We start from the raw sequence: 25506 nt of genomic DNA, 5'->3' as shown, positions 1-25506 counted from the left end.
TAATTCCCAACAGAAGTACATAGTTTGAAAGCAACTTTTGCATTCAAATCGATATCCTGTGAGCAAAATACTGTAAACGTAAGGCCTATCCAAGTTAAAAGTTCTTCCCTGACTGACTGCTTGGGAAAAGCTTCATTAGGTGAGAAATACTTTTGGAGGCTTTACTGGCCTTACATTGAGTTACTGGTATTTTTGTTAACTCATTCAAAGCCTTACATCATGGGTTTGAACAGTTAGGAGAGAAGGGAGTGTTAGTACCAGCCAGTTATAGCTGAAAATTAAGTCCCTTTCAGCTTCAACAAGACAAGGGGACGTGGCCAGGTCAGCTGCCCGCGTCTGAGAACAGTGAACTACAAACACCAGCCTTCACATTCACCACCTTTCCACAAACTGGCGAAGCGGTTCAGAGGGGGCAGTAGAGAATGCAGCAGAACACAGACAACGTGGTGTAACAGGAAACATATAACTTTCTTACATTACATTTATACAAATTTACAATTTTGCAAATTAAATGGCTCTATAATTATGCAAGTGCTTTTTCAAAAATAAACATATACCAACGCAATGATATTTACACTTAGCAACCTGCCTCAGAAACAGCATGATTATGCTATAAAGTGAAACTTCAGTGCACTGAAAGTGCAACTCACCCCTTAGAATTAACTTCTCTTCCATGCAAAACCTTAGCACACACCACCTCGCTTTAGACAGTCACAATTCAACAACTGTTTTTTTTTCATTCATCATAATGCAAAGACAACAAGAACTTGTCCACGTCCATTCCTGCGGGAAAAGAATTTGGTAGCTTCTTTTCTATAGGAGAAGAAAAGAACAGTTGTGTTAGATATGAAAAACCTGGGGCTACTTGCATCAAAAGCAGTGTGGCCAGCAGGTCGAGGGGAGGTGATTCTGCCCCTTTACTCTCTGCTCTCGTGAGACCCCACCTGGAGTACTGCGTTCAGCTCTGGGGCCTCCAACATAAGAAGGACATGGAGCTGCTGGAGTGAGTCCAGAGGAGGGCCAGGAAGATGATGAGAGGGCTGGAGCACCTCTCCTATGAAGACAGGCTGAGAGAGTTGGGGCTCTTCAGCCTGGAGAAGAGAAGGCTCCAGGGAGACCTTCTAGCAGCCTTCCAGTATCTGAAGGGGGTCTACAGGAAAGCGGGAGAGGGACTTTTTACAAGGGTATGTAGTGATAGGACAAGGGGGAATGGTTTTAAACTGAAAGAGGGTAGATATCGATTAGATATTAGGAAGAAATTCTTTACTGTGAGGGTGGTGAGACACTGGCACAGGTTGCCCAGAGAAGTTGTGGATGCGCCCTCCCTGGCAGTGCTCAAGGCCAGGTTGGATGGGGCTTTGAGCAACCTGGTCTAGTGGAAAGGTGTCCCTGCCTGTGGCAGGGGGGTTGGAACTAAATGATCTTTAAGGTCCCTTCCAACCCAACCCATTCTATGATTCTACTGAAGAGTCTGTAAGCATTCCCTTCTTCCTGATCCTTCCATCTCCCTTGCAGACATAACTGCACAGAGCTCACCCAGAGATCAGACACCGAAATGTTACGGGTACTCCCCGGGTACAAACGGCATGGTTCTGGGACAGGAGGAGCCGAGTGCTCAGCTCTAGCAGTAACCCACCCAGTCTTCTGACAGGCACAGCCTCGCAGCTCCCGTCACACAGCATGAGTACGTGAGCATTTTTCAGTTACAGTATTTCAGGAGGATACTATAGCTATGTATGCTGAATGGCCAAGTTACACTGTGTCTCCTTCTTGATTACTTACATACATCACCTTTCCATGTCTCACACCTTTGCTATTTGTCATTAAATCCAATCCCCAAGGCAAAGGCATGGTGCTGTAGGCTACAGAGACTGGGGACACACAAAACGTGGATTCCTAGTCCTGGTGGTAAACAAGGATGCAAGAATAGCTTGAATTCTAGTAAGGCCTAGTTTGAGTTTGACCTAATTCCTACGTTCCACCTAGAAACTCAGACTGAAGTTATAATTTAGAAACTCATTCATGTTTTAAGATAAAGCATTTGATTTTCATAGGTACATGCAGGGAGTCAGTAGGAGTTACTTGTGTGGATCTGAAGACTACACTAATCTTAAGAAAACAGTTCAGAGTAGGCTCGAGAGGCAAAGCTAGTAAAATTGACAAATAGGATGTTGGGAATTTGTACTAGCACCTCTGAACCATCCTAAATAATATCTATATAGATGTCTAATATATATTTAGAATTTTAAATTCAAAAGTAAATGCCTGTACTTGCCTTTATTTTCTTCTTCTTTGATGGTGTTGGAGAGCTTTGAAGGTCTTTTCTATTTGCAGAACGAGAATTTCTCTCACCCTCATTCAAGTCCTCTAGTTTCCTTTTCTTTACTGCGCTCCGTAAAGACCTGAACTGTTGAGTGTTGTCCTTCAGGGGGGTTGCGGTGCTAGTCCTTGCAATGGCCGCCCGTGACAGTATCATCAGCGTGTGAGCAGCCATGCTGACGCTATTTTCACTACCAGTCTCACTAGCCGGGCTGCAGGCAGGCAGGTCTGGCGTAGCAGGGGGGACCATTATTCTAGGGGTCGCGCTCTCCTCGCTGAAGCGCCGACAGGTTGGTGTCCGCACGCTGTCTGTAGTATCGTCTGTGTTCCTGTCCCCAACTCCAGACGGCGTACGGGGTACTGGCAATTCTCCGTTTTCAACTGTTTTACTAGTCGGGCTGTGCCACTGGATGTCTTGCAACATTTCCACACATTGTTTAGTGAACGGACTTGACAGGCAGAGGCCTTGAGTGGAAACTTTAGCTGGTTCTCGCTTTGGCTCCTTTGAAGACGAAATGGACACGGAGGATTTACTAGTCCCATTTGACAGTGAGCCTTGCTTTTTGTTCAGCTCTTGCACTGAAGCAACGGTCTTCTCATTCCATAAGGTAACACTTTGCTGGCCATTTGAGAGTTTGGCAGTGTCCTGGTTCTTCTGTTTTTCATCAGTATCCCTTCGTAATTCGTTTTCTTTATTTGCTGTAGTCTTGTGGAAGGGATCTAACGGAAGCCCTGCAGTTCCCACCTTCCGCTCGGGCTGTGGCTCCTTTGCAGATGCGCTTCTGTTGATACCAGCTTCTGGCTTACACAGAATTCTAGGCAACGTTTTATCTTTCTCTCTCTTTGCCGCCTGTGCCTTAGCAGAGGATGATGCAGAGTCAACAGCAAATAAAGTATTTTCATTTCTTTCTTTTTGGGATAAACTCTTAGTAGTCTGAATTTGGGTGTTTCCTCCTGGAGCGGGTAGGACGTTATCAAAACAAAGCACTCTCCTGTGACTTTCACTTTGCCTTGAATTTGAGTTTGTGCTCTCTGCCGCTGCAATAGGTAAGTTTTCCTCCACTTTCCTTCCTAGTTCTGCAGTGATAAGCTTATCTGAATTTCCAGTCCTGAAAATGAGATGAAAACACTTGAGCTACATAGTTGTTCTTAACCAGGCAAGTTCATTTCAGCTGGCTGAGAGTCCCCACCCACCCCTCAAAACACCTCTTTAAAGCTCTCTCCATTTGCTAAATATAAGTATTTTATCAACACGCAAAGACCAAGAGTAAGGGATGGCAGCTGCAGAAAGCTCAGAGAAGGCCAAAAAGGATGACAAAAAGGTACGCTACAGTCTGTACAAAGAACAATTAGGTAGACTGGGGCTCTTCAGCCTGGAAAGAGAGATGACTGAGGGAAAATGCAACGGAGCTCTGGGAAAAAAGCCAACAAAAAGGAAACAATTTGCTGTATCTTCCAGCAGAAGAACTAGGGGCATCAAGCAAACCTAGTATCAGGTTCAAAACAAAACAAGGAGGTTTGGACACTGCATGTAATTAAGCCTGGGAACTTTTTTACCCTGGACTATCTCTGGATGCTGGTAGTTTACTTGAGTTCAAAAAGAAACCAGCACATTCATGACAGGACAGTCCATCCCAGAATGCTGGGTCTGGCTCTGGAAGTCCTTGGAGCTGAAACTGCTAAGAGGCTGCCAGAACATTCGGGGCAGTATCACCCCGCATGTGCCTTGTATACTCCCCTGTGCATTTGCTGTAGGTGACATGAGACAGAGCAAGACAAAAAGCTTTCAGTGGGCATCTGGATGAGAACATACAAACTCCCCAGGGCTTGGTCCCCCACCTGACAACCAGCCACGTTAGCATGAAAAAGCCACCACTGCAGTGATGTCAAAAGAATTTGCGAAGAGACAGAGGGTAGAGAGTAAAAATGAGAAATTACATCTCTTTACAGGGAACATTTTGCTCTCTTTGCTATGCAAAACACATCTGGAGATCGATTAAAATTAACAGAAAGCTGAATTATCAGTGATATTATCCAAAATCTTGCTTCTGTGGCTTTTTAAAAATCACTAATTTTTGCATGCATAAACTGTACACCTTGGTATTTTTTTTTTTTTAATAAGTTGACTTTATTGTTCCTGTTTTCCTCCACTTTTCCAACATTTTAACTGAGTTCTGAACAGGTAAATTTTTTTGTTTAAGTATGTTTTATTTTTACAATAAAAACTTTTCACTTGTAATATTTAAACTGAACTTTTTATCTCCTCCTGCACTCTTTTGCTCATTGCAGCATCCTTTTGTGTCCATTAATGATAAGGAGAGTTACTACTGAAGCCTTACATCCTTCTCTCTCGCTTGCCCCACAGAAAAGTAGTACTTATCTCAGTTAGCAATTAAGTTATATTCATCAATATAAAGTTAGCATGGTGTTCTCCTCGCCATCTTTCCTTTGACTTTTCACTTTATAAATGACCAAGCAATGTTCTCATCTGCACAGCTGAAACCCAGTCTAACAAGCTCTACTGGATTTGGGCCAGCGAGTGCTAAAGGCAATGAGGCTATACTACAAAACCATGGGTACCACTCAGCTGAAAAGGGAAAAAAAAAAAAAAAGGTTTTAGTCATTAAAATCTCCCAGGAAATGTAACAGGCAATTTCTCCTAGCTTGGACTCCGCTCAAACAATTTTTATTTCACAATTGAGACAGAAGAAAATAAACAAAGCCATACAAAATTAACATAGGAACAGCAACAACAAACTTCTAGCACAGGCTGCACCAGTACTAGCACACATCTGTATCAACACTCCTAGCAGACAGAGAGGAGGAAATAAAGGGGGTACTACTCCTGCCATTGTTAAAAAAAGCTGCTCTCCTCTCCACCAATAGTGTACAAAGAAATTCACGGCATGAAAAAGACAGCAGGTTTGAATACCCAGCACTACTGACCTTTGTGTTCGTGAATTTGTATGGTTCAAAGGCTCAGCTACACTTGGTACCAGTTTTCCTGGAACAACAGATGAAGTATTAATAAACCACAATATTCCAAGTAAATCATCTCACAGTTAGTACAATGACATTTCACCTGACAGAGAATCAATAAAGAAAAACCCAGGAACAAAACTCTGCAATTTTTTCATAATTTTAAAGTTTACAGATTAATAGATTAGCAAAGGTCGCCAACTACGTATAAACAAGCAGCTCGCGGTCTACACTTAGATAATATGTAGGCCTGGCAAGACAAAACCAACTATGCTGGACTTAAAAATGCACAGCAGGGACTTCCAAGTAGGAGGGAAATAACCACAGGGAACTTCAGTTATCCGTCAGCAAACCAGAACGCAGACTAACTATACAATCCTAGCTTGTTTCTTAATTTGCAGCTTTATTCTATTTTCATTTTTATGTGTAAGCCTACTGCTTTTATAAAAGCTAGACAGGCTGAAGCACAATTTGTCCTTATAACTCAATTTATTTTCTATTTTCAATTATTTTTCTTTACCCCCTCCCAACACTGAGAAATGACTGTAACTCCAGTCTTGTTTCAATTTACTATTTAAAGAAGCAAGGTCTCAATGAAGTATACAGAGGTGTACACCTGAAATGGCAAAGAGAAAACAGAGAGCACACTGCATTTTTTTGTATAAATATGCAACACTTCTATTAAATATTTTCCTTAATAAATGTTTAGAATTGCTGACTCTAACTTCTTTGTTACCATGTGGCTTGGTTTCAGTGGCAGCAGTAAACTGTACTTACAACCGAGCTGAAAAATAATGAGGAATTATTTCATATGCTGGGAGTTCTTCTCTGTTAACCGAGCAAACACAGTTCCTAACTGCAGGTACAGGCCTCTCTCAGAGCCATCCCAGCAGTTACCTGGCAGAGGAGCACTGGTATTTATAAAACTTTATTACTCAGAACTGACATGTCTTTAGAACTCCCACTTTTCTTCTGCCCTTCTCAAGAATGCAAGGTGGGTACCTGTATTAGTCTTGTTTCTTGCTCCAGGAATCTTTTGTGATTTGGGAGGGATGGGAAGTTTTGGGACACTTCTGTTGCACACTGGATTAGCCACAGGCATATGTAGGACCTTGAAAGAATTAAAATATCCCATTACAATTTACCAAAAGACTCCTCCTCATTTCAGCTTTAATTGTGAAAAGCTTTATTTGTGATGTGCTACCTGGCAGGCAGGTGCTGAGAACGTATTTCCATTTTGTCCAACTACTGAGAGAGGTATCATTCCCACCATGCCTTGCAAAACAGGTTGCACCGGAGATGTAATTATAATAGCAGAACCTAAAAAATATCGAAGTGTTAAAATTATACAGAAACTAAAGATACTTCAGTGAAAAGAAAAGCTTCAAGACAGGATTTCTTAAAATTATGCATGGTCAAACTTGTGGCAAGAAAAGCTCTGGCTTTTTAGAAAAACTTCACTGGGCAAGTATCACAGAATCAATCAGGTTGGAAGAGACCTCTGGGATCATCGAGTCCAACCATTGCCCTGACACCACCATGTCAACTAGACCATGGCACTAAGTGCCATGTCCAGTCTTTTCTTAAACACATCCAGAGATGGTGACTCCACCACCTCCCTGGGCAGCCCGTTCCAATGTCTAATAACCCTTTCTGTAAAGAAATTCTTCCTCATGTCCAACCTGAACCTCCCCTGGTGAAGCTTGAGGCTGTGTCCTCTTGTCCTATGGCTAGTTGCCTGGGAGAAGAGGCCGACTCCCACTCCCCTGCAACCTCCCTTCAGGTAGTTGTAGATGGCAATAAGGTCACCTCTGAGCCTCCTCTTCTCCAGGCTAAACAACCCCAGCTCCCTCAGCCGTTCCTCGTAGGACAGACCCTCCAGACCCTTCACCAGCTTGGTCGCCCTCCTCTGGACTCGCTCCAACACCTCAACATCTTTCTTGAAGTGCGGGGCCCAGAACTGGACACAGTACTCAAGATGCGGCCTCACCAGTGCCGAGTACAGAGGGACAATCACTTCCCTAGACCGGCTGGCTACACTATTCCTAATAGAGGCCAGGATGCCACTGGCCTTCTTGGCCACCTGGGCACACTGCTGGCTCATGTTTAGCCGGCTGTCAATCAGCACCCCCAGGTCTCTTTCCACCGGGCCACTTTCTAACCACTCTTCCCCCAGCCTGTAGAGCTGCATGGGGTTGTTGTGGCCCAAATGTAAGACCCAGCACTTGTTCTTGTTGAACCTCATGCCGTTAGTCTCGGCCCATCTATCTAACCTGTCCAGGTGCCTCTGTAGGGCCTTCCTACCCTCCAGCAGATTGACACTCCCACCCAGCTTGGTGTCATCTGCAAATTTGCTGAGGGTGCACTCAATCCCTACATCTAGATCATCTCTAAAGATATTAAACAGCACCGGCCCCAGAACTGAGCCCTGGGGAACACCGCTAGTGACCGGCCGCCAGTTGGACCTTGCCCCATTCACCACCACTCTCTGGGCTCGGCCATCCAGACAGTTTTTAACCCATTGAAGAGTCCACCCATCCAAGCCCTGGGCAGCCAGTTTTAGTACCAGTGTTATTTTTAGTTTATATTGAATTCTTTAGTTAAAGTCTGTTTTCCTTTTTAAGAAATGGCTCAAAATTAAGCTTGCAGCATGACAAACCTATGTTAAGGCTTGAACTTTGAATTAAAGTGATTTATAAAAACCAGTAAAAGTAACATCAAATAGCTCATTTTGCTGCTTAGTAAAAACATACTATTATTTGCATCCTATTCTCTACAATTAGCATGCTCAAAAGTCATTAGCAGAATTATTTTTCTTCTTCCAGTGCACCCATGACACCTTCCCGCACAAGCACACAACAAGCTGGGGAAGGCTAGCTTTGTCTGTAGATATCTGATGTATATTCCTGGCTGGTAGGAGGTGTTAAACGTAGTACACAAAGATTCTAGTTAATTAGCAGGTTTGAGAGTAATTATTTAAAAAAATAAAATGAAGCACAATAAGACTAATTTGGAATATTTAAGCCAAAGTTTCCTATTTATCTATTTAAATCATTGCTAAAACAGTTGTTTTAAAACAGTTATTCTAACAGGCTGTAAGAGTGTCCAGCTGGCAGACATATGGGAATTATAAAATCGGGAACTATTCTAGCACATTAATTGATAAGTGGAAGAAAAATTTCAAAAGTGAGAGAAAAAATTATGCCACACAGTTCTTCAGTTACATAAATCCTAATGATAGAAGAGGCCAGCGCTCTAAGATCTTGCACATACTGTCGCACTGGCCTCTGACCACAACGAAATGACAACACGCAGAAATTCAAGGATAACTGCAACAAATCTTTAGTTTTGGAAAGAAATCTAAATGTGTTGATTACAGCTGGTTTATACTTAGCTTTTTTTTAAAAACACTTAGATTTTTTTACTGCTGTAGTAATAAAAATGCTTGTACCAGGAGAGACTTTATATCATGGAAAGAAATAATGTTATACTTTTATATTTGTCTAAATGTACTTCTAGCGTAGAACAGGTTTTTGGAAAATGAAACAGAAGAAAATAAGGAAGTAATTTTAGAAGGACTATCTACATCTAGCCAGTTATCTAAACTAAACATGGATACCTGTAACACACAGCATTCTATTTATACCAGGAATCTTGTTAAAACAAAAAACAACAAAACTGCTTTATTTAGCCAAAACAATGGGATCTTTTCTAGCGTAAGCCAAACTATGCTTCCTAGATTTATCACTGCTAAAATTATATAATTTAAGCTTCTGAAATATGAGGCTATTTTTTTCAAAGCAGCCTGGTCAATGACCCTTTGTAGTTTTTATTTCATTTTTAGTAGCAACTAATATACTCAAAAAATACGTAACTCCTGGCTAGTTTCAAGGGGCAGATACAGCAGTGTTTAAAAATTGCTTACTTTTAATGCACTTATAAAAAAAGAATAGAAATGTTATATAAACACCACATTTTCAGCGATTTTCTGATAACGAGATTACCTTGTGGGAAGTTTGGGGAGACAGTCTGGTTTGCTGCAAACGTATTGCTGGATCTAGGAGGAGTCCGTAACTGGTGTACAGCCGGAGCTTGGGCAGTGAGCGGCATAGAATTGCCAGGCAAAACAACGACATTTGACGGTGTTACAGCTGTGCCCAAGGTAGCTGGGTCAGTCACACAGGTGGCTATATAAAGGTTGTTTGAATTCCCAGAAGCTGTGCTTGTTGCTGGCATCAACTGTATAAATCCCCCTTCCTTGGAAAGATTAGTTGTACCTGCAACTGAAAAAACAGTGCAGTCTTCACTCTGAGTGTTAACTGAGGTGACCACAGGATCCTTAGGTCTGAGCACAAGAAGATTCTGCTCTGCCAAAGCTGAATCCACATTTTTTTCTGTGTCTTCTGAAGTTAGACATTTGGACAGGCCTGCAGTTTTGGTTGGGGATTTGGCTGGAGAAGACAATATTATAGTTGGCAAATTTTCTCCCGTGATGCTGGAAACAGCATTAGTTAACTCCGTGTCTGATGAAATAAATGGATCATCACTGATGATGATCTTGAGGGACATTATATTAGAAGGATCAACATCCATTGGTTGACTACTAGAAGATACACCGCTTATACTTTTGGCCTTGGTACCTGACTCATCTGTTGAGGATGCAGTTTCTGGGAGAGGACAGTGGCATATTTCAGATGTAGTAAGATTATTGTCAGTGGATACTACAGAAATTTCTGTACATGCATCATCACCAGAAGAAAAATATATATTATCAGCATCTACTTTTGTAGAAGATGAAGGTTCTTGCATTTCCCCTTGTGTTCCCTCTGAGTTTGACAGTCCTGAAGGGAGGGTAAAATCTTTCTGACAAGGCTTATCGAGTGTATGCTGATCATTTGAATAAATTTTGTTAGAAGTATCAACAACTTCAAGCTGCAACTCTGTTTTGTCAAGATCTGAAATCTTCACTGCAGATCTCGCAGCACAGTCTGACTGTGTACTCTGTTCTTGATGGTTAGAGTGGTGGCTAGAGTTCTCCTGTAAAATACTAGGTAAGGCAGCTGTATCTTTTGTTACAGCCTGTTCTTTTCCTGCATCTGCTGATGGGCTAGAAATCGATGAATTGATTTTTCTCAGCAGTACACTGTCGCCAGGGCTCCCATCACAAGGGCTTTCAGCAACTGTTTGTTCAGATAGTGATGTATCTGGTGATAAGTGACATTTACTTCCAGAATGTGTTTTGTTTTCACTGGCTGTAGTACCTTCTGCCAATGAAATCAAAGAAATCTGCGGACTACCAGAATGAACATATTCTAAATTAGGACTACTTTGAGCACTATGACTTAGTGGGCCTTTTTCAATTTCCATAGCTCTTTCATTCTCAGATACTAATACGGACGACTCTTTTTTATCATAAGAATCTTCACAGTGTTCATTACATTCGCCATCAGAACTCTGTCTCTTGTTAGGTTCAGTCAAACCAGGTACAGAGTCAAAAGCAATTTCAAGCTCTCCAGTATGTTCAGGGGTAACGGTTTTAAGTACTTCAGTCTGCTTCCTTGGTCTACAATTTCCATGCAACTGTTCGTTGGTTGCATTTTTCGTAGCCATATCGTTGTCATTAATGCTGGTCTTCAAGGCACATGATGCTTCTCCTAATTGAAAACCTTTACAGGACAGTGATTCTCTAGAATTATCACCTGTAAAACAGAGAATAAATTAGTTCCGTAATCATTAGAACAGATGATCCTTTTACAGCGCTTAGAAGCAACTTATCAGTTCAATGGAAAACTGTTTCACATGAAACTAAATGGGAATAATGCTACTCATCCTTACCTTCAAGCTGAGTGGAAAGTATATGAAACGTATGGTAATATACACTAGGCAATCTGGCAAATCAGTTTGTACATAACTAATAAGTGTACACACAATAACCAAATGGCTCAAGTCACTAAATCAGATTTCCAGAAGCACAAACATCATCTCAAGATAAAGACCTCTTGGCTCTATTTCTCATATACTTTCACTCAGTATCTGCTGCTGATGGACTGTTGTTAAGAATGGGGTAGACAGACTAAACACACCTTCTGTCCAGAGTAAGACTCTTTTTGTGTATTAATTAACCAATACATTACAGAATAGAGAGAAAAGATTAACATGGTTAGATGTAAAATATTATCTTTATGTGTTCCACGATGAATATTGCAAAGTATCTCTGTTCTGAATGAGAAAACAGATTTGCAGATATTCTGGTTTCATTTAGGAGCCTATCAAGTACAACTTGTAAGTACACTGATGGACCACTGTTACATTTAATAGTCAAACTTTCTGATGGACTACGTGTATCCGTAATGTTCATGCAATGTAAATGTCAGATTGGATATTACCATTGAAAAGAGAAAGATTTTTAAATGTACAAATTGTCTGAAAATATTTTTATAATGAAAAGCAAACAGACAAGAACAGATCTTAAAGAAAAAAAAAAACCTACATCTACTAGCTGCTTCTGTTCCTAAAGAACTTCCAAGTGTTTCCAGGTTATCCTCATCCACCAGGATTGCATCTTCTACTCCACTCTGACCAGAAATACCAGCAGGTAAGTTCTTGTTTACCTTGCTCTTTCCTGTTTTCAAAATAAAGCATGAAGAATGATTACATAAATCATTTCACCACACAAATGTGACTATTTCATTCTAAATGAAGCACGGAGATTTCAAATTCAAGGAATTACATCCTGAATTCAAAAGAACTATTTTGTCTACATTCATTACAAATCCAGAAACAGCATAAAAATGTCCTTATATTTAACGTGAGAATATCCCTGATCAGACAAAAAGAAAAATTTTACAACAGCATAGAAAAACAAGTATGAACTATCATCTTTAGACCAGAGGAGTCTAAAATAACAGCAATAAAACAATCACTGAGCCAGCACAAACACAGATTTTCAGTCACAAGAAAATGCTGTACTTCATAGTCATATATAAAAATCTAATTCTGAATTGAGGGACACAGATGCCATACAGTCCATTTCTCTTGCAAAAGAAGCCTGCTGAATTACCTTTGCTTCTTCAAGCAATATTTAGGAAAACTCATCATTCGTGATGCTCAATAGTACAATTGAGTATAATAAAGCCTACCATAATCAAACAAGTCAAAGAGCGCCTGAAAAGCTGGATCTGATTCTGTCTGTTCTAGAATGTCCTGTATAGCCTCTTCTGACATATGAATTTCACCCTGAGAAAAGACAAGACACACAGAACTCTTAGACTGTTACTTTCATAACTTAAAAGAAAAACCAGACAGTTGTTTTCTTTTCAAATTGTTTTTAGTTCTATAACTTCTGCCATGACAGAAACATAAAGACTAATGCTGGAAACATTTCTGCCACAAATTTAATGTCTGTTATAAAATATTAGTGTTTGAAGTTTATGAAATAAAATGCCCCCAAACCCAAACATCTTTGTCAGACATTACACCCTGCACATGTGTATCAGAGTATTCTCCACATAATGACCAGCAGTTTTTAAGAAGGATTAAATCTCAGGCTACACTGGAAGCTTATGCAGCTGTTATGAATACTGTAAGCCTGTGCTAGCCAACCACTGGTAAAAAAATGCCCAAATTAACCCTAATTTCTTCATTTTGCATATATCTAGAAGACAGTGCTAAGCAAAGGGAAGTTTTATTTCATTTACCCATTACATGTTCTATAATATAACTTCCAACTGCTTTTCTGTGGAAGACAATTGAAAGGCACAGCTACATAGGACACTGCTCTAAGGTTCCCATTTCAAGCTGACTTGTTTGATCGCAGCCCAGGAAGAAAATGAGCAGGGCACACAGTACATATTCAAGTGTTCAAATACAAAGTTTCTCCTGACTTTCTGGAGATCCTTTAAGCACTCTACAACTTTTGATATGGTGCTTGTAAGGGTGGATATCCCACGAGGTAGGCTTGATTATTTTGTCTCAGCTATTCTAACTAAACCAAGAAGCTGCTTTGATTTTGTTCTGCTCAGAATAATGGAATACAGCTTTTCAGCTCCGTATTTTGACAAAAATTGACCTAAAAAATCACCAAGTGACAGAAGAATAGCTTTTACAAACCAGACACCTCTACTTCGTAAACAGACAACTGCCTCTACTCTCCCGCCCTTTTTATGAGGGCCGTGAAGATTATAATTCCCTTATTAACAGCCCTTTATAACTCTGTGACTGCCAGCTTGAGGGTTGTAGGAGAATGAAGGGAGAACGAGAATGTATATTTCCTCCAAAAGCAAGAAAATATTAAATTTGAAGAAAAAGCATTCTTATTTAGGCTCCAAAGACAATTTCTCTCTCTATACTGGATAATCCATGTTTATCTTACAGCAATCAGAAAATCAGATCAGACTAAACATGTTGGAGACCACAAGATATTTTAAATTCTTTTTCTTTTACAGATCCCCAGTCAGAAGCTGGTACCCAATTACTGGTACCAAAGATCCAGTGACAAGCAGGCAGCTGGTGACTGTGGGACAGTGTACTTGGATCTCAGTCTGCAGGTAACGTTAACAGCTAACCACTGCCAGAAGTGGTCCTACTATCCTTGGCTTTTGACCCTGCTGCATACTTATGCTGCCTTGACCAGGCACTGAGAATGAATTCAGAGTGCTTAACTGGCTCAAAATTAACCCCAGCAAAATACTAGTACCCCATCAGTTCAGCTCCTTGAACCTGCCTACCACCGTACAGCAATCTAAGAGTTAATGCCTGTGCAAGGGAAGTTGTGGAACTGCCCCTGGGCAGAGGCTAGTCATTAAACAGGCTTAGCTATATTGTAAAACAAACAAACAAATAAAAAGAAAGAAGAGAAAGAGGAGAGCAAGCTCAGGTATCAGACAGTAGACAGAGGTTCAACATAGTTCCCAAAACTGATCATTCTCATGTGCCTCGTCTTCAAAAAATGTCAACAGGGCAATTCACACCTACCTGAAGTCCAAGGATTTCATCAATTGAAGTCTCCTGTTCCGTGGGACCACTGTCTGTCTGTTTAGGGGCCTGAGCGACATTGCCATCACTGGAACACATTAGTCATTAGTTCAACTCAAAAATAAATCAAAGAAGAATACGTATGAAGTTTATAGATTCCATTTATTACCTGCCCAGGATTTTGTTAATGTTCTCAGCAAGCTTTTCCTGAAGAGACTTGTTGCTCAAGATTTTTTCTCTGGCATTTTCAATAACCAGTTGCTGGAAAACACAGTTTTAAAGCGGTCAGGTTTCTATTTTATCATCGCTAGAAAAGGAGCACGTGAATTTCTAACTTACTGCTAAAACAAAACAAAAAAAATAAATTCAACACAGAGAACACTCCTTGTAACAGAGAGAAAGACAGTCTGTGCCTGCATGACATGGCTATGAAAATCATCCCAAAACATTCCTGTACTTCTGCTCTCCTGAAGTACAGCAAGGCTTATTGTGCTTTCTGGTTTCTATTCTCTAAAAAAGTTACTGTATTTTAACAGCTTACAGGTATCTTAGCAAAGCCAATAAATCAAGGAAAAAACCCCTCTACATAGCCATGCCATCCTCACTAGTTTAGTACACAGAAGAGCTAGTTCAAATACAAAACAATAAAGTTCTCTTCTAAAGTTAATTTCTACAACACCCAAGACAAACAACATGAGAAACACTAGTTCTCCTTAGTCGGAATTTGTTTCTTAAATGTAAATACCTTCCATAAGTATATACTCACTGGGAAGTTACCATCTATGAATTCTTCAAGTGGCTCACTTTCTTTTTCTGTTATTACTTCATCAGGGTCTTGAGAACTTCTAGCTGCTGAAAGAGGTCCAGCTGTTGCAATGCTTTTCCTCTTCTGAGATTCACTGAAACATTCCAGGAAATTTATGATGTATTTTGTGAGAACATAGCAAACAATAGATGATGGTCAGTAAATCAAGTGTTTCTCTTCCTTCTTAGCAAACGGAAGATTTTAATCAACAGAAAAATAACTACATACTGGAAATACAATAAAAGCTGATACCTGTTTCATTATTTCACATGCATATATTGTGTCTGACTTCATAGAAGTTACAAACACATACAGACTGTGGGTAAACAGCACAATGGCAAATTGAATTCCATGCCCACTATTCAGTATTTTTTCCCCCTCCAGTACACATTACTTTAACTGGTGGTACAGGTTCTAATTAACTGCCACTCAAGAAAAAGATTTGGGCATCACCACTGAAAATAACTCTCTCAAGGAGCAGCTGTTGTCAAAGAAGCAAACAAATGTTAGATTGCATAAGAATTTAGATGAGTAGGAAATGTAATGCTTTTATATGAAATCACAGTGTTGGCTCTTCTGAAACCATTAATCAGCAGTGGCACTAAAATCACTTCTATACAAAAAAAGCAAGCAGGAATAAGAGAGGACTTCCAAAAGGTGTAAATGAATAAGGATCTGGAAAAACAATAAGCAAAACCACCAACTGGGATTTAGTCAACTGGGATGAAGACAACAAATGGAACAAATGGAACACAAATAGACCAGTCAACTCATTGATTCCAATGCCCTTTTGTTTTAAAGAATCAAAAATGCAAAACTAGTATAAGAATGGTTTTTCACACCACTTTCAGTGTGAATATGAAAATTTTTGCTGACAAAATTTACTGAAGCCAATAGTTTTTGTATGTTAAAAACAGACAAAATGCACATTTATATCAATACTGAGAATTTTCATAATTCATAAGGATATTTTGGAAGGAATACTAAATCTCGGGCTCCAAGATTGTTTGCCTATGTCTAACACTAGAATAATGTAAAGACCAGCTATATCCAATAAAGAAGCACAAGTAGTCTCCTATCAGTCTAATGTTCTTCCCTTTCTTTTGTGAAACATCACATACTGGCCACTCTCAGTGAATCTCAAATGTGAAACTCTCCACCATCTAATAAAATTTACACTAGAGGTTAGAACACTGCATAATCTCTAAATGATCTTAAAAAAAAAACAAAAACCCCTCCATTTTTACCTTTTTCGCCTTCCGGGAGAAAGCAAGTTTGAATGAAGCTTTCGTTCTTGTGATGCTGGAACTTGAATGTGTATGAAATCTCCTGCTTTATAAAGGAAAAAAAAAAAAGATCATGATGCCATTACCTTTTCCAGTGACACTGTTAAAGCACCACAGAAATCTATACACTACTTACTATGTTCTAATCAGTTCCTGGGAATTCATACAAAATAATTTGGTGTTATCATGAAAATTAGAACCATTCCTTTTAAATATATCCTGAGAAAAACATCCACTTGATGAGGATCATCCCTATCTGCTAAAACAAGCGTTTTGAATGAGGGTGAGAACACAGGATAGAATAATGACAAATTAATGCACTTCTGATCTCTGAACTCCCATTAACAAGCAAGTACACAAGAGCCATTTGGGCACTCCTTTTAATCACCTGAACCAGTCTGGAGAGCTAAGGGAACAAAGCATGAATCTTCTGAAACTTTTTTTGGTGGGATTAGCCCCGTTTTTAGAAAACTTCCATCTATATCCATAGATTTTTCACAGGAAAAAAAGGTTTAAAAAAGCGTGCAACTTACTGTTGATCTTGTTTTCTTGGGTTTGTGACTGGTGCACAAACAACGTATTCAGTCTTGTCTGTGACATGCTTTGATTTATTGTTGGCCTGTGAATAACTTGAGGAGATACAATAGAAGAGGAATTCTGTGGCCCTGACTGATGGGCTACTGACAACAATCCCGAGTTTGCAGGAGCTGATTGCTGAAGCATTCTCTGTCTTTTCATTTCTACAATTCCGCTTCTTGTACGTGCTGGAGATAATAGAAAACATGAAAATATGTGAGAAAGGAATTTAAAAAGGTTGCTGATTTTCCAAGACCTAATTAAGGATGCTTCACTGAAACTTTTTTGTGCTTCAACAACTCATAAAACTCAAAAAGTAAGCAACACCCATCTTTGTCTTCTGTGTTACAGGTTTGAGCCAAAATAATTCAAGAAGTATAGTCAACTTATGCAGACATTGTAACCATGCTTGTATCACTGCTTAAATATTTACAGCAATAAATCATATCAAAATGATATTTCATAACATAATATACCACTCATATAATTGACCTTAACTGAAATAGCTAAACCAATCTAAGTTTGCATTTATTTATCAGACTAAATCTGACAAATTGAAACAACAGAACACCACCCAATCCAGTGAATCTCAGATTCAAGAACAATCACTACCTATATTTCACATCCTCTTTTCTCACACAGGCTTACTTAGTAGAAGTACTACTGAAAGAAAAACTTAGTTTTAAGTAAAATAACTTTTCTTTTTTTGAGAGTTCATTTGGAGGTTTTTGTGATGAAAGAAACAATTCTAGACAGAAAAAGTATCTTTTCATATTTTGCTTAGATGTATGTTTGTATGCATAAAAAAAAGAATTTTTTCAAGATTGTAATACGTTTTTATATTCCCCTTCTACAGAAATGAAACTGCATCATGTCAGAGTGGTCATGTTTTCAGCTCCTGTATGAACCACAAATTCAGTCAACACCTTCAGGACTGAAGCAACACGATTAAAAGGTTTAAAAACTGTAAACTTCTAAAAAAGTTTTCATCAGAGAAGAAAATGCTATATAGAGAATTTAAGCCCCTTGCAAAAAGCTCAGCTTTTCTTATTTTCCTTTATTGACCATTACAGTAATCCACAGGCTGCACTGAAGACCACAAACATGCTGAAAAAAACACTGCAGAAGAGATTTGACAACATTTTAAGAGTAAGGATGCATTACTCATTGCTGCAGCGTTGCCCCATTTTTTGCCAAAACAGATACTTGAACATAAAGGCTACTGATCCCATGGAATTGGCTCGGTTACTCACTCCTTTGATTAGCAGAAAATCCTGTGGAATTCTGCATGCTCCTAAAAAATAAAGCAGGTGCCGTAAATAAAAGGACCACAACGGAAACACTCAGCTACACAGTGTGATGGTATCTACCCTATGGTTAATGTCAGTCTGGTCCCAACCACACATTACTTCAGAAAGCTTCAATCTACTGATTGTTATTTTTATTCTTTCAAACAATGGTCACAGATCCTTCAAACGAAGCTTACTGTTACATTTTGATCAAGTAACCACAATGATATTGGATTCTAAATGAGTCACAGTATATTGTTTTATTACAGGAAGGCCACACACACACACACACGTACTCTCCTTATCTGCTAGTCCTGCCTTAAAATCTTGAAATGTCTACTCAACTATCAACTCTCACATACCTATCTTTTTCACTATCTCTCAGAGGCAATAGAGAGCAAATCCACTCTCATACAATGATAAGGGGAGTTGATCAACATAGGGACTTACTCTTAAGAGTGAAATTTTACTTTCTTGATTTCAAAACTGTATTACCTGATCTGAGAAAGTGTATAGTCTAATTTTTTCCACAGAGATGACATCATTGCTGGAACTTCATTTGTTGTTTCTAAAATAAACCACCAAAAAAAAATTTAGATGCCTAAAACAGATATATGTTGAGAAAAAGTAAAATCACAAGCAAAATATTATGGAGTGTTTCAGACCTCATCTAACTTTACGTGTCTAGTTGCCTTCTTAATATTCTGTTAATTAGAAAACTCTAACTCCTAATTTAAGAACTTTGATTGATATGAACACACACTCATCATGGATACAGTTCTCACGTTTTAGAAACCTAAATGAAACTGAGGCAAAGACATTCATGATTAGAATTATCAAAGGAATCTGCACATGGTGTTGACTCCTGGGCAAACACATGCTAACCTAACCTAACTCACTTGTGGAAATGGTATTCATATTCCCAAGTCACTCGTGTGCTTTTGAAAATTGTAACCTGGCAGACAGACCTTTAAAAGTAACAGTTTATTTTAAGATGACACCCAAACAGTTAAAAAAACTTGGTATTTTTGAAGAAGTTCTGCTCAAATTTGAAGTGAAAATACACGCTGACAAATCCAAACTAAGAAAATCAATTAATTTTGCTCAGAAGATGATCATCTAATTGGCCATTGTCTGCATAATATGGAAACCTTCAACTTCTCGCACAGATGGGGGATTGCTCTAAGTCCATATATAGGTGGAGATATTACCTCTTCCTCTAGGAGTTCACAACAGATAAATAAGATAGATAAAATCAAACCTCATTCTCAAGGCTTACCTTTTGTTTTCATGGCTACGTATTCATTAAGAATAGTTGTCAAGTTTTTTCCACACAGGGACTGGAAAAAAAATACCGATCTTAGAATCTTCACTAATAACTTACACTTCATCTGCTGTATCCCATTATATTTAAGCAGTTCTTGAGAAAACTACACCATGCTGACCCTCAACACAAGGAGCTGTACTTTATGCTGCTGGTGCTGAGTTGTCTCAAACTAGGTAGAGAGCAACCTACGGAACAGAATGCCATTACGAACACAAAATCTGAAGTGCCTGATCCATTGCACAATGCTGGCATAGCAGTTAGAGCTGTGTGACCTCCGCTCGCCTTTGTTATCACGGAATAAAACCACAAAAATAAGATGATGAACAGCTCTAACAGAGTAACAGGTATGTATTATCTCGGAACGCAACATGTGTTAAGATGCAAACGTGAAAAGAACTTCTGTCTAAGTCACACAGAATTAATTTTTGTCTCATATTTACGTGTTCTGTTATTTTAGGTGAAACAGAGAGAATTAAGATTTTAAGGTTACCATTATCATTTGTTGTACCTTCTTGTCTTGTTTGCTAGTGGGAACTCTACAGGGTATGACAAATACAGCCCTTTATTGCAAGTATTTTGAGCTGTAGTGAGAATTTTTTCTTACACACTATCATATCATCACTTTTCTATGAAAAACAAGAAAAATGTTTCTACTGATAAAAGAAAGATAATTAAAAGCTTTAAGAATCTGGATAATCTATTTACATTTGGGTTTTCTAATTTTTGCTGGCCATAGCTTGGTTCTCAATTCCCTACCCCCAAAGCACAGATGACTAAACACTTGTAAATGAAATAAGTTCAATGGTCTGTTTTCAATAGGTGCATCAAGACCTCAGATCTCAGAAAAGATTTCCACAAATTTTGAATACTGTGGATAAAATCCCAGATCATATAATTAACTGATATATTAGAAGAATGAAACAGAAAATGGGAAGAAAATGCACATATAAACTTTAAAAGCTTGGTACATAGCAATATCTAAACCTTATAATTGGCACACTATACCAAAATCCCATTTTGTATATGTAAAAATTCAAAGTATCTAACTACCCTGTAGCTACATGCACATATGTAGCTGCAGTGTATTTATGCACACCCAAAGTTCCACATTTCACCTGGGACAAAGCAGATGATACTGATCAAAGAGGAAGCTGAACTGAAACACAGTTTTTGTCAACAAAGTTTTGTAGCCTTAGATAAAGCTGAGGTAACTTACCTAAATATTTAATACATACTTGAAATAGAAAATTACCAGCTGCGGTGTCTAGGACAGGAAAGCAATCTCCAATAAATTACAAGAGCAGCCTTGAAATCAATAAAACCCTTGCGACACCCTTCCATCAATCAACCTCAAAGCTATACAGCAGACTAAATGCAATATGCTGAAACCAATTTGCATATTTTACGCTTAAATGTTTCTTAGTAAGATTAAATGCTAGAAATGAAATAACTGATAATACCACAGGATGCAAAAAAAAAAACCCCGAAACCAGAGGGGACGATCTAACTAAACATTTTAAGCAGCATTTGAGAAGTAATTGTTACACCAAGAAATCTCCATTTTCTTTTCCATGGATGCAAAATAATTTAACATCCTGCTTTGCAGGAACTCACCAGCAAGCAGGCTGGAATGAACCCATCCTCTGTACAGTGCTCTGCATATTCTTTCAAATCTGAGCTTTCCAAAATAATTCACGGCAGGTAGCTAGAGTTTTTCCTGTTGTAAATACCCTGCAACAAATCAGATGGAAAATTTTGCTATTTCATTCATTACTTCTGCTCAACAGGTATCAAAGCATTAACATAACCAGCTGCATACAGCGTTGAAATAATCAGGTGAAGATTTGTATGTTAGACAAGGAAAGTGAAGTCATTTTGAAAGAACATACATCTTGCGAAATATTTATTTAATAGTTAAAACCAGAAAGAGCACAAAATATTATTGATATTACACTGTATTTACAAACTATTCAAGACTGGAAGTGAGGCAATATGAACAATTTCTGATTGATCTTTAGTACAGACAGTACTGTACAGACAAGAATATAAAAATTCTTGGCTCAGGAGGCTGACAAACTAACTCTCACATGGGCTGAACAACCCGCTTTGATAATTAAATGGAATTCTACAATACTTTGTTAATAAAATGCATTGCTGTGTAACAATAACTCTCTACATGTCCTCCTGTTTCAAAACAGGTAAAACCTGTGCACCTGTTACAGCAGTGTATAGGATTTATTAAAAAAATTGGCACTGTACAAAAATTAGTAACAGAAAAAGGTTTTTTTCCTCCCACTTGGTGTAATTTTCATTTTGAATAGATGTACTAGCTGCGACTTGTGCCCTGTACACACCCCAAGACTCAGTAGTTACCTTAACAGGAAATATACTAAAAAGTTTACTCTTCCAAAATTCCATTCCCCAGCAAATATATTCTGCTTTAATCAAACTCTTTAAGCCCTGCTTTAATCTTCAAATACTCTAAACATTAAAAGATAGAAATAGACCAATCTGAATGAAGGATTCTAGAACAAAGAATCACAAAAGAAAACGTCTCTTCTTTCTCGCTTGTAGCAGAACTGAACATTCAATGTTTTAAAGAAAAGATAAAATATGTGCCTAATTATACAATGCAGGATATATATACATCAGCATATCTATTTCAATGGACCCCCAAAATGGTCCACCTCAGTTCAGGAATGTCTATAGAAAAATGCGGCCTTTAAATTTGCATGAAGAAAAGTATCTTTCAGCAGATCCCAGTATAGCTGGAAAAAACATCATATTTCAGACTGATAAGCCCTTGATGAGGTCTTCAACAAATAAACAAACTTGAAAGTTAAACACAGTTTGGGAACAACCACTGTGAGTTTAACAACGACGTATGAGCCAGCCTATCCGACAGAAAACATTAGTGGTACCTGTGGAAAGGAAAGGGCTGTCCTATTTAATTTTTCAAATATGTTTTGCTAGAAAACTCTCAAGCCACAAATTGCTGGAAGCTGAAAGTGTATTTTGGGGAAATACAATTATATGCCAGTCTTATTTCTATTCACTATACCATCCACTGTTGGCCAGGACGGAAGATGGGATATCAGGCTAGGTGGAGCTTTGATCTGTGCTGCTATGGCTGTTCTTACAATCAAACTCATCTGGACATTTATGTAAAAAGCTGCAATTTTTCTTTCTTGAAGCTACTACTACAGTACTGCGAGGGATGACCGAATGCTTGCATACAGGCACATTGGGCACATACACCAACTTCCTGCAAAATAAGGCATTTCAAAGTTTAAAAATGCCTGAATTAACATCATCTGTACAACTGAACTGCTTGTGCACACACTGTATAAACAGTACACAATCTTTAATGTCGCCAAAACCAAACCGAAGGCACAAAAGGTATAGTACCTTCTGAACTACTAATGATTCAATATTTTGTTCTATCTTAAGAAATGTAAAGACACACGTCTAACTCATAGTACACATTCACTCTTACATCAGTCAGGAAAAGATAAATTTTCTTATGTATTTTTCTATGCGTGAGCTCATCTTATTGTTTTAGTTTTGTTTCTTAAACCAATATTCCTCAACCTTCACAGCATCTAGAGAGGGAGGAAAAAAAAGATGGAAGAAGAGCTGCACTGGGAAGCCTGTTTATTTGCCCAAATTCAGAGATGCCTCATGGAAGAGGAATCCCTATTAGAAGACAGAAATAGCTACAAGGAATATCCTGTTCTGCAACCTTAGGTTGCCCAGAAGTTTTCTAGACATGATGCATGCACCATGCCACAACACACACAAGATAGGAAGGATCATCCTTAGTACGCATGACGTTGCCAAGATTGTATGCTATGTCTGCAAGTCTCTAAGCATGCAAAATAAGCTTTCTACCCAGAAACTTGTAATTTAAACAATTTTTTATAGAAAACTACAGTAAGAGAGCTCCATTGCATGATTTTAAATCTTCTTTTACAATGCATGGAGTTTCTAAAAATCCTCTATTACTTCACAATAATAAAACCTTGCATCTCTTACTAGCCTTGTTTCTCAAGACAGTAGCAAGAAACATTTCAGGTAGTATTTAAAAGTAAAATGTCCTGGAGGAACACTAAAGAAAAGATTCAGTCTTAATGACTTTGGATCCCCAAAAAAATGTGGACAACTGAAAACTGAATCTCACAATGCAAGCTGCCAGCAAATCCTGGCAACCTGTGCTAACAGGCGCTTACGTGTGGGACTTAAAATACGTGGGTCATATTTTTGATTACCATACATTTGTTCTTATCTTTGGCAGTATAGAAATAATCCAAAACATAAAGCCGTTTTAAAAATTCACTGTCTGCTGCCGACGTCCTGAACACATTTGCTCTGCACCTTCCACAGACACTGAGCAAACCTGAACCCTCAATGCAGCCTCACAGGTGACAGAAACGGGGAGGGAAAGAAAAACCAGCTGAACCTTAACCGAGTCTCCTCTGGTACTGTGGATCACCCTTGTATTCCTCCTGTAATCAGGTACTTCATTAACCCCATTCACCAGGCATCTGCCTGGAGGTTGACACCAGCGACCACCACATTTTCTCCAACTCGTGGAGAACCCGAGCCGCAGACACGGCCGGGGAGCAGCTCAGCCCGGCCCGCACGGCCCGGCGGGCTCCCCTGCACCCGCGGCGGCTCCAGAGGACCCCAAGTCCCTCAAGACCGAGCTGCGTTTTTTTCCCCCTAGACACCGGGCCGGAGGGGGGCGGGGGGACAGCCTGGAGACCGCCGGGCCCGGGGCTGCGCCTCGGCGGCAGTGACAACCCCAGCTGGCGGGAGGCGAGCGCGACGCGGCCGAGGGTCAAGGGCGCGGCCGCTTAGTTCTCCTGCCGCGCCGAGAGCGCTGCCGGCGGCTGACAATCCCCGGCGGGGCCCCCCCCCGCGCGGCCGCCACCTCCCCCGCCGTCCCCTCGGCCCAGGAGTCCTCGCCGCGCCTCAGGGGCGAGCGGCGACCCCGCCCCACCCTCCCTGGCCCACTCACCCAGCACCAGCCGGGCCACGTCGGACGGCAGCAGCATGGCCCGAGGCGGCGAGGGGAACGGGGGGAGAAGGGAGGGAGGCAGCGGGACGCAGCTCACGGAGGCGCAGCGCGGCCGCCCCGCCACCGAGGCGAAAGCGCGGAAACTCCGCCAGCCAGCGCCGCGCCCGGCCCCTTCCGCCGGAACCCGCCGCTGCCGCGCATCCGCTTCCAGGTCCGCCCGCAGCCGCCGCATGTGGGCGCCGCCGGGAGCGGGGAGGGGAGCGCGCACCGGAGCCGCGGGCGGCCGCTCTCCCCGGCCGGCCCCCGCCGCACGCCACACCGCTCGGAGGTGGGCCCGCTCCTGCCCTCCCCTTCCGACCCCCCCCCGGCCAGCGGTGGCGACGCGGCCTCTCCCTGCCCGAGGCTCCGTGGCCCTGAGGGGCTGCTCGGCCTTCCCGTCCCTTTCCTGGGCTCGAGTCCTGGTGGGAGGGGGGTGAGCCCGGTCGTGGGCGGCTGAGGTGAGGGGCCCGGGCCCGGCGGGGCGGGCGGTGGCCCCGGCTACAGCGCCCGGCGGGGCTTCACGCGTGCTGTGGGGCGCCAGCGCGGGGGGCGGCCTCGGGGGGCTCTCGGGGACCCCGGGCTCGCGTAGGAGCGGCCGGAATGCGCCCGTTAGGTGTGATTGCCCGGCACGCCCGTGCCTAGCAGCTCTGCGGCTGCTTAGGAAACACCTCTCCCTGGACTTTTTTTTTTTGGTGTGTTCTTTCTTTGCCCTGTGTAATTTTTATAGGGGATGAACGTGATCATAACATGATAGTTGGAGAACTATGTTATTAGTAAGAGAAATAGTAGATGGGTTCAGTCTTAGGAATTTTTTACTGTGGTTGTTATGGCAGGTGAAATACAATTAAGTACAAATGAGAGGACTGAGTTCTTCCCGTTGATACCAAGTCCTT

The 25506-nt window shown here is 40.5% G+C and overlaps 1 protein-coding gene and 1 long non-coding RNA gene across 2 annotated transcripts; one reads left to right on the top strand and one right to left on the bottom strand.

Moving 5' to 3' along the window:
- Window positions 1-447: 447 nt before the first annotated feature.
- Window positions 448-24722, bottom strand: NPAT (nuclear protein, coactivator of histone transcription). Its single transcript, XM_068417860.1, is given in 20 exon segments — window positions 448-813; window positions 2272-3428; window positions 5266-5323; window positions 6301-6409; window positions 6503-6618; window positions 9303-10997; window positions 11789-11920; window positions 12438-12534; window positions 14272-14359; window positions 14441-14532; window positions 15038-15170; window positions 16324-16408; window positions 16896-17126; window positions 18192-18232; window positions 18723-18795; window positions 19507-19567; window positions 21169-21245; window positions 21248-21265; window positions 21268-21285; window positions 24575-24722. Coding segments are annotated over 20 exon segments (4395 nt in total). The 5' UTR covers window positions 24612-24722; the 3' UTR covers window positions 448-736.
- On the top strand, window positions 11751-18823 carry LOC137673211 (uncharacterized). Its single transcript, XR_011049704.1, has 3 exons — window positions 11751-11893; window positions 13743-13844; window positions 17795-18823. It is a non-coding gene; the product is annotated as an uncharacterized lncRNA (long non-coding RNA).
- Window positions 24723-25506: the final 784 nt, after the last annotated feature.

Source organism: Nyctibius grandis, chromosome 2 (genome assembly GCF_013368605.1).
Source record: "Nyctibius grandis isolate bNycGra1 chromosome 2, bNycGra1.pri, whole genome shotgun sequence".
NCBI classification, from domain to species: Eukaryota; Metazoa; Chordata; class Aves; order Nyctibiiformes; family Nyctibiidae; genus Nyctibius; species Nyctibius grandis.
The sequence above is the reverse complement of the archived record's forward strand: the minus strand, read 5'-3'. Positions and strand labels throughout refer to the sequence as shown.